The sequence below is a fragment of the Athene cunicularia genome (genome assembly GCF_003259725.1).
Source record: "Athene cunicularia isolate RWA chromosome 10 unlocalized genomic scaffold, athCun1 chr10_part1, whole genome shotgun sequence".
In the NCBI taxonomy this organism is placed as follows: domain Eukaryota; kingdom Metazoa; phylum Chordata; class Aves; order Strigiformes; family Strigidae; genus Athene; species Athene cunicularia.
Window position 1 is genome coordinate 726,446 of NW_020799112.1, and position 9,047 is coordinate 735,492.

Below are 9,047 nucleotides of genomic sequence, written 5' to 3' on the forward strand. Positions count from 1 at the left end.
CTCTACGGGGCCGCGCTGCCCCCGCCGCCGCCTTTTACGGACCGCCACCGCCGCTCCGGCGGCACCGCGCCGCTGCGCATGCGCCTGCCGTACAGCATGGCGGCGCCCAGCTGCGTTCCGCGCCTGCGCAATTTCTTCTCCCCGCCCCCTACGCCAGGCCACGCCCACCCGGACCCGCCCTCCGGCGGTAGGCGGGGCAGGGATGGGTTTGAGGATCGTGACCCCACCCGCGAAAGGGGTGTAAAAACGCCAACACCTGCGTCTTTCGGGGCATAGAAAACCCCAGCCCGGCTTTTTCCAGTGCTTGCATCACTCCCTGCCAGCGATGGTGTTTCTGAACTGGTACCTCTCTGAGCAGTCCTGGAAAGCCAGTGGGATGTGGTGGATCCAGCTGGGAGCATGCCTCAGAGGTTTACAGCAGTAGGTTTGAAAGCGCAGGGAGACAAAACTAGGGTGAAGACACTGTAAATCTCCGCATCTCACAAAGCGCAGCAAGCTGCCCTCATCCCCCATGTGCTGGGAGCCCCTCTGTCATGTCAGGCCTCACCCACTCCTTAAATATTTCCCTCTGCTGGTAAAAACAGAAATGCCCTAAAAGAGGAGGATTTGGCTGCTCTGAGTGAATCAGTACAGCATTTTATAAACATCACATGGAAGAAACTCGTGGTCCAGCTTCTCTTTATAGGGAAAGTCTGCCAAGTATTCTGGTTATAGCAGAGTCATTTCCAGGTTTTCCTGTCCCAAAGGGCAGAACTGGGATGTCAGCACAGAGAAAGGATCCATGTCCTGCAATCAGCTGTTTGTGTAATCAACCCTCCTCAAGCCAAGCGGATCGCTCACCTGAGTGGAGCCAGACTAGCCTGAGGGTTGGGTAGCAACCCCAGATGCCAGCTCAGCCACTGACGCAGCAGTCAGGGCTTATTTCTGTGAGAGTCCTGAGATCCCTGATAAGGCTCTGGCAGCAGCTGCGTCCCCTTATCTCACAGTGAAAACACTCAACAGCAGCTGCACGGCCACCAGTGCTGCTCACCAGGCCGCCAGCAAAGGGAGCACCAGCTCATCTCAAAGCTGGTCTGGTGGGGACTGATAATGAGTATTTGCAGTTTTTTTATTTTGCTTAGTGTCTACTGATTTACTTTCTGCCTTTGGGTGGGGGATGTTCTCTGTACATGTTTTACTGATTTAAGTTAGGTCTTTAAATGGGATGTATTAAGAAGGCAAGTCTTAAAGAGACCCAGTTAGAGGAGCTCTGTGATACTGCTATTTTCTCTCCACTAGTAGTGACTTTCTTTTCTGTTTTTTAACTTTTTAATATTTACACAGCTGGATGGAAGACAGTATATGTGTATCTGCTTTGCAGTCTGAAACAGTGACTGAAGCAGTACATGATCTATAGGATTACAAGCAGACAAGCTCCTAGGTGCATGAAATATCTGCCTGCTCTTCAACAATGGTTCCTTTCCCTTTTTAAACCTTGGTTTTCTTAGTGCTGCTCTTCAAAGCTGTTGTACATCTCTCCCCCAAGCAGTGTTACAGGGCCATTTGGAAATGTAGCCAGCCTAGCTGGGCTACAGTCCTCAGTTGTTTTTAGAGGAGGCACCAGAAAACCTGTTTCTTTGACCTTTGGGTTCTTGTGTTTGACATCACGGAGTCTGTGCTGCACTCGGATGGCAGTCAGTCCATCCCCAAGGCACCAGAGACACTCATGCCTAGGCTTTGACAGAAAGCAAGCCAAGGTTCAGGAAGGAAGGCAGCCAGGCTACACCGGTGTTGGCGGATGGTGTAATACCAGCCCTGGCTGCAAAATCCTTCACGAGAGGTGGTTTTTACCTTCCTTTTAGTGAGGAACAGGAGCCTAGTAAGCACCGGTACCACCTCATGCCTTTGACACCTCCACCCCTGAGGTGCAGGCCAAGGGCCGGAAAGGCCCCGGGACAGGGCTGCTGCTGCGGGGCGCCCCTCCCGCGGACGAGGTTCCGGCTGTTGTGGCGCTGAGCAAAGGGAAAGCGAAAGCGAAAGCGAAGCGGCCGGCGCCGGGCGGGCTCGGATAACCTCTCAGCTTCCTCCCGCCATGGAGACTGATGACGCGTCGGCAGCTCCGCATCGCGATTGGCCGCGCGCGGCAGAGGCTATAAAAGCGAGGGGCGGGCGGGGAGGGGTAGTCTGCGAGGGGAGCGAGCGGGTGGCAGCCATGGGGCCGGTGCTGAAGGCGGGCGTCCTGCTGCTCATCGCCCTGCTCGGCCTGGGGACGGCGAAGGGTGAGTACTGGAGGCGGCGTGAAGGGCCCCGCTGGGGCTGGGAGAGGCTGGTACGGGTTGGGGCGGCGGGGTCCGGCGCCAGTTGCCGGCGGGGGAGGACGCGGGAGGGGCCCGGTACCGGTTACCGGAGGGGCTGGGAGGGGCCCGGTACCGGGGAGGGGGCGGTGAGGGCTCTTACCCGTGGGAGCCGGGCCCGGTGTCTGTTGCTGTGCCCGGCGGGGTGGAAGCTGGCTACTCCGAGGCGGTGCCCGGAGTAGCTGCTCCTCACTGCCCCTTACACTCCTCCAGAGACAAACTCCCCTCCGAAGGTGGAGGTGTACTCCCGCAAACATGCCTCAAGCGGAGAGGAAAACGTCCTTAACTGCTTCGTGAGTGGCTTCCACCCTCCGAAGATTAATATCACCCTCCTCAAGAACGGGGAGCCCATGACCGGTGTGCAGTACGCGGACATGTCCTTCAACGACAAGTGGCTTTTCCAGCGCCTGGTGTACGCACCGTTCACCCCCAGGAAGGACGACGTCTACGTTTGCAGGGTGGACCATTCTGCCTTCAAAGAGCCACAGTCTTTCCGTTGGGGTATTGTTTGCCTTCCTCTTCAAGCTTTGCCACTGTTGATGTGCCAAAGCCAGAGCTCGTTAATTTATATCCACAGCATCTCTGTTCCTCTTAGGAAAGGGGGGTGCTGTAATGCGGTAGATTTTGAAGGTCTTGTGCAATACATGGAAAATTAACTTGGTTTCAACTGGGCTGCAGAGAAGACTGTGTGTGCCTGTGAAAAAGTTTGTTAGTAGCACGCAGAGAAGACTCGTGTTGGTATTATCTGTCGGTATGTGGCTGTTAGTGCCTAACAATTCCTAGGGGAGCACTCTGATCTCTTTCTAAGTGAACTTGCCTAGAAAGAGATGGGTCATGCCGTGACTTTTGGCTTTATATTTGGTGGCTATAAATAAGGATGTAGCTAGCAGTGGGGACTGATCACGGTGACCCAGCCTGCTAGAGCAAGCACACAGCAAAGCAGGGGCAGCTCTCTGGTTACCGCAGTTTCTCTGCTGTTTTTAGTGGGGGTGGGTTCATGGTGATGGGAGAGGGTGCGTTCTGTTTGCCCTGAAGCCTAACGCTCTGCTCTTCTTTCTTGCAGATGCAGACATGTAAGCGGTGTCTGAGATAATCATGGTGAGTTAACACTGATGCTCTGTGTTAAGGGTAACGTGGACCACTTTCTGTAGGCAGGAAGTGTGTAGCTTGCAGAGCTGAGTAACAAAAGCAACCACCAAAAAAAAAAAAGTGTTGATGCAGATTGGGAGTGAGGCTGTTCCCACACTCTTTCTACCCACTGTTTTGGTCAGTTCTTAGGCATACCTTGCCTACAGGAGTCTCCTTTGCTCGAAAGAAATGAGTTCCTTGGAGCAAAACTTCCTGGCCTGTCTTTGGAACTCTGCCGGGTATGGTTCAGAGTTGTCAGTGCCCTCTAGTGCTTCTTCAGACCACGAGGTGCTGGGTGCTGTCGTCTGCCTAGTGAGAAGGAAGTTGCTGTACCTGGAAATCCCCCGTGGGGGGAGGCAGATTGGTTAACCGTGCAGCAGGCAGCATGTCAGGTTTGGTAATGGGGGATTTGAGGTGTAAATCAGTGCCTTGCTGCCAAAGCAGAAGCAGTCTTTGTTTTGTTCACTGGTGTCTCACAGTCTGAGTGCTCAGGTTCTTCACATTATATGGGCATAACTGATCTGGATTTAGAAACTGGGTAAATACTTGATAGGGAAAAGAAAACTGCAACTATGTCAGCTAGGTCACATATCTTCAATGCTGGTTGAAATGCTTTCGTTATGTGCCCAGGTAGAGGCTGGATAATTATTAACTGTGCGCAGACAAGCCTTTGCAAGATCTTGCTTGAAATGCCCCTTATGTGGTGGGATGTTGGTGTGAGGGTCACTGGTGGCAAGGGGTACCAGGCTTGGTTGGAGGTGAGACTCTGGGCACAAGGATTTGCTGAGCTGGGGCGGAGGAGTTGAGAGCAGGATAAAGGGGGAATATCTGTGCAGCTGGTGCTTGGAGTGGGGACCAAGGATTATCTTGGCAGAGGATTGCTTGTGGAACTCTAAACCCCTGCCAAGCAGTTCCTGCAGGATTTTTATCTAAATATAATTGAAAGGTGGTCTGTCAGCCTGCAGCTGGGACTCTGCAGTTGGAGTTCCCTTGTGGAAAACACCTTTTTTCCTAAAATAATTACAGTTGAAGGTGTGAGCAGTGACTGATGTCAATCTCCTCTCCCCCATGCAGGTTTGAAAAATTCTGCTTTGCAAGTCAAAATCTTCTTGAGCTTCTCTCCTTTACATCTTGCTTCTGGATATGAAGAATAGCACTTGTGTATTAACAAGGAATTCTGCAGTGAAGCTTGTCAATACATCATTTATCTAAAGTGGCACACGAGCACGTATTTATAAATATCCACATTACTGATTAAAAAAAATTGTAGCTCTTCAGTGCTCTGAATTGTATGAGATTTTTGTCTTTAATAAAATTGGAGAACCTTAGTGGGGTCCTTAAAAAGTTTCTTTGGAGTCATATGGCAACTTGAGCTGATTTTGTGGGCTCCGATGGCTGTTGGGTTGTGAGTGGATCTGGAGCATGGTGGCACTGTGGGTGTGTATGCCAGGTTGCTGAACTTTCCACACACACTGACAATGCAAAAGTACAACCAGCATTTGGGTCAGAAGATTAATGATATCTAAAATCAAGAAGGCCAGAAGAAAAGAATGTGCCTGTTAAGGAAGAAACTGATAAAGAAGGGACTCTTGAGAATTAAAAAAGCAGGAACTTACCTACTGGCTGTGTGCGGGTAGCAGTGTTTGTGGGAAGTACTGAGGGGAGCTATTTTTTTGAAATAAGCATGTGCAGGAGTAACACAAGGTAGCAACAAGTATATAAGGGCTTGCTGCTATTTTTAGAATGCACAGGACTTGCTTGCTAATAAAGTTTGGGTTTGACTTCAAGTCATATTGATTGTCTGTGGTCTTGTTTCGGGTGGCCTGCATGGGAATTCGTCCCCACATGGCACTGCTCAGCTGTGGGGTTTTTTTTATCCCACTGAGAAAGTGCAGGAACACTTTTCCATTAAAAAAAAAGGTTTATCAGGTTTATGCGGGATCTGCCTGGCCCCAGGCTCTGAAGGAAAGGCACAAGGTTAAACAAAGGGATGAAGTAACCCTGGGGACACTGGGTCTTATCTTGAAGCTGGCTGAGAGGAAAAGGGGCAGTGGGCAGGATGTGGTGCCCACTCCAAGGGGGAGAACTCCAGCAGATGCTTCCTTGGGGGTGTGTGGTGTGAAGCTGGGCCGAGGGGAAGCAGACGTGTCAGTGACTTTCACTTCTGGTTTTCTCTTCCATAAGCAGCTGACCCCACAGAGAAGCCCTCTTGGGGGCTGGTCTTCTGCTGTACCTTGGGGGTTTGGTGAGACTGCCCAAAAATGGTCCTGCTTGGTAGATCCATCAGCCTGCTTTTATTTGATGAAGAAATCAGTGTTGGATCAAGGAGGATCTAATCAGTGTGGATCTTGTGTATGTGAACAAGGATTCCTGGCAACCCAGTGGGTGTGATATTGCCCATCTCCTCTTGGGTATGTTCAGATTTGCTGTGACTGGTGTGACAGTACACTTGAGATTTTGGGGTATCTCAGCTTGTTTCATCGCTTTTTCTATTATAACCACATTATCTGTTAAGCATTAGGAAAATCAAAACTCGCAGTTCCAAAACCTGGGTTGGAGGTTGCTGGGGCGAACGGACTAGTTATGTGGGTCCCTTTGTGCTCATCAGAGGAACATTCGAAGTGGGAGAGGTGGGGATGCTGTGGGTGGGGGGTGATGCAGAGCACCCATCACTGGGCGGGGGACAGCAGGGCTCACCCAGCCGCTGCGTGGCTCAGCCTGCTCTGAGAGCCCAAGGGGGCTTGAGCCATGGACCGCATCCTGGCTACCTCTTGTGAATCACACGGAACCACCAAACTGCCTACCATCACGTCGGCTTCACTTTTACTATCCTCAGGAGCATTGGAAAGTAATGGCTGGGTGCGTCACAGCAACAGGAAAACTTCATCCTCATTAGGACACAAATGGAGCTGACTGCAGCAGCTGAAGGTGCTGTGGCACAGGCAACGTGGGGTGACCACGTCTCCAAAGGAAACGTATCGTGTTCCCCCACTGGGGAAGTCTTTGCCCTGATTGCATCTGTGGGATTTTTGTGGTTTTACTTAGGAAATATTTTGACAGTTTACTCAAAAATCCCCCCCTCTGGGGACAACAATGCATGCCAGTCCTAGAGGCTGGCTAATATTGATTAACATCTGGATTTCAGGGGTGTATCTAGATAAACCTCCATTTTATCAGGCATCCTGGGGGTCCAGCTTGGGGGGTCCAAAGGTACCCAGGGTGCAGCTGCACTGCTGCTGCTGGCTTTTCAGCAGAAGTTCTCAGGAGTTGGGGTTGTTGAGGGATATCTTGGCAAGTTTGAAGCATGAAACAGGCCTTGTTTGTGCTTTATGAAATACAAGCAATTTTGCTGCAAGTAAACTATTTCACGAGTCAGCCAAATGAGGGTAATTTTAGGAGAGTGACTCTTTAGGAGAATAACTTAGAAGAACTTTTTTGAAGACCAATTTCTTCAATGTCACACCTCTTCGGATTTTTTTAAAGTTTCACCAGTTCCTGTATGGTAGGGAGAAAAGCTGAAGGAATGGGTGCAAGAGAAGGGGAAAAATCATTCAAGACAGACAGCTGAATACAGATGTCCTCCCAGAAAGTGAAATAAAACAAAAAGGGTCCCATCTCTGCTTCCACAGCTCCAGCTCTGTGGGGATGCATTTGCCATTTGCTCCCTCTTCAGCAAGCAAACCACAGCGAGGTGGGTAAAGGCAAATATCCACAGTGTGGTTTTGCTGAAATGTTCATGCAGTGTCTGGAAGAGGAAGGCTGCACAGCCCCAAGCCAGTCCTGGCTAGTTGACACAGGCTGGCCCATTTCAGCTCAACTAAGCCAGGCCTACCTGAACCACACAGCAATTAAATGCGGCCTAACACCTCTCCTTAATCTTTTTCGCCTTTAATTTGATAAAATACCAAGTCCTTTGTGGGAAGAAGAGTGCAAGCAGAAATAATTCTTGAGCTTGTGTAAAAACTTGATTAGAAATGTATAAGAATCAAAGACCAGGGCTTTTCATATCACTTTTCAGTACTGCTGACACTTACCACAGAATCACCTAGGTTGGAAAGGACCTTGAATATCACCTAGTCCAACCGTTAACCTAACATTGACCATTCCCAGCTCCACCAGACCCCTCAGCGCTGGGTCAGCCCGACTCTTCAACCCCTCCAGGGATGGGGACTCCCCCCCTGCCCTGGGCAGCCCATCCCAACGCCCAACAGCCCCTTCTGCAAAGAAATCCTTCCTCAGAGCCAGCCTGACCCTACCCTGGGCAGCTTGAGGCCATTCCCTCTGGGCCTGGCGCTGGGTCCTTGGCTCCAGAGACTCATCCCCCCTCTCTGCACCCTCCTGTCAGGGAGTTGCCGAGGGCCAGGAGGTCTCTCCTCAGCCTCCTCTTCTCCAGACTGAACCCCCCCAGTTCCCTCAGCCGCTCCCCAGCAGACCTGTGCTCCAGACCCTGCCCCAGCTCCGTTGCCCTTCTCTGGCCACGCTCGAGTCATTCAATGGCCCTTTTGGGGTGAAGGGCCCAAAACCGAACCCAGTCATCAAGGTGCAGCCTCATCAGTGGTGAGTACAGGGGTAAGGTCCCTTCCCTGTCCCTGCTAGCCACGCTATTGCTGAGGCAAGCCAGAATCTTGACTTTTTGGGCATGTTCAGCTTCTCTTAGGTATATGCACTAGTAAATCTTTTTCTTGGGATGTGCAGATAATCTGAGTGTGGAGGAGACCAAATTGAGCCCTCACACAGCTGTGTCTCAGTCGTGTGTCCTGCTGAGCTGGACTTGCCCCATATTCACTGAGTTTGGTGGTCACACTCTACCTGGCAGGGTGTTTGTTTCCTCGCAGTATGAAGCACTATCTGAATGGGGCAGGGTCTGGCAGGCAGCTCCAGGCTCTGATGCAGCAGACAGCATGTGAGGACACGAAATCCAGGCAAGGAGATGCCGTCTTCTTCTCACTACCTTCTCTTTTGCCACCACCTACAGAGAAATGAATACAGAGCATCTCCAGGGAAGCTCACTCCCCCCATGATACAGAGGGGAGGAGTCCGGACTGGACAGTGAAGGAGGCCACAGTGTGAAGGCTTTTGCCTCACGTTACTGCAGCAGCTGGAAGAGATTCAGATGGCCCAGGGTGACAGCAGGAGTGGAGAGGACCGAGGCTGTCGGACACTGCTCGGATCTGCCACTGCCTTCTCCTGGGCAAGGCAGCCACTGACGCTGTCCCCTCCATGCCCTCAGCTTGCCTTTCCAGGAGTGACTCAAGTTGGTCGGAGCTGTGGAGGGTTTCCAGAGGAGGTTGAGCATCAACGTGCCCCAGACACCAGCACTGAAACCGCAGGGCAGCCTGGCCCAGCCGTGTGGGTGCAGGTCCCCTGCAGATGTTTTGGGGTGCTCAGCCGAGCGCAGGCAGGCACGGGCGGGGCCGGGAGCCCTCCTGGCGGGCGGTCTGAAACCTGCGCGGCTTCGCCTGCCGCCGCCTGGACCACTCGGGGCGGGGGGGAGGCGGTTGGCAGCCAGACCTGGAGACGGCCGCCGCCCCTCGGGGCTCAGCGCCCGCAGGATCTTCCCGCCGCCCGCTCAGGATCTTCCCGCCG

The 9,047-nt window shown here is 52.2% G+C and overlaps 2 protein-coding genes across 2 annotated transcripts in view; one reads left to right on the top strand and one right to left on the bottom strand.

The window, feature by feature from the left end:
* Positions 1 to 886, bottom strand: part of PATL2 (PAT1 homolog 2) — a 7,506-nt gene extending 6,620 nt beyond the window's left edge. The window contains exon 1 of the mRNA XM_026855608.1: positions 841 to 886. The gene's annotated coding sequence lies outside the window, so the exon portion shown is untranslated. The remainder of the gene's footprint in view (positions 1 to 840) is intronic.
* A 1,261-nt stretch (positions 887 to 2,147) lies between these two features.
* Positions 2,148 to 4,809, top strand: B2M (beta-2-microglobulin). Its single transcript, XM_026855613.1, has 4 exons — positions 2,148 to 2,258; positions 2,547 to 2,834; positions 3,397 to 3,431; positions 4,536 to 4,809. The coding sequence occupies exons 1-3, from the start codon at positions 2,192 to 2,194 to the stop codon at positions 3,408 to 3,410; spliced, it is 369 nt and encodes a 122-aa protein (XP_026711414.1). The 5' UTR covers positions 2,148 to 2,191; the 3' UTR covers positions 3,411 to 3,431; positions 4,536 to 4,809.
* The last annotated feature ends 4,238 nt before the right edge of the window (positions 4,810 to 9,047 follow it).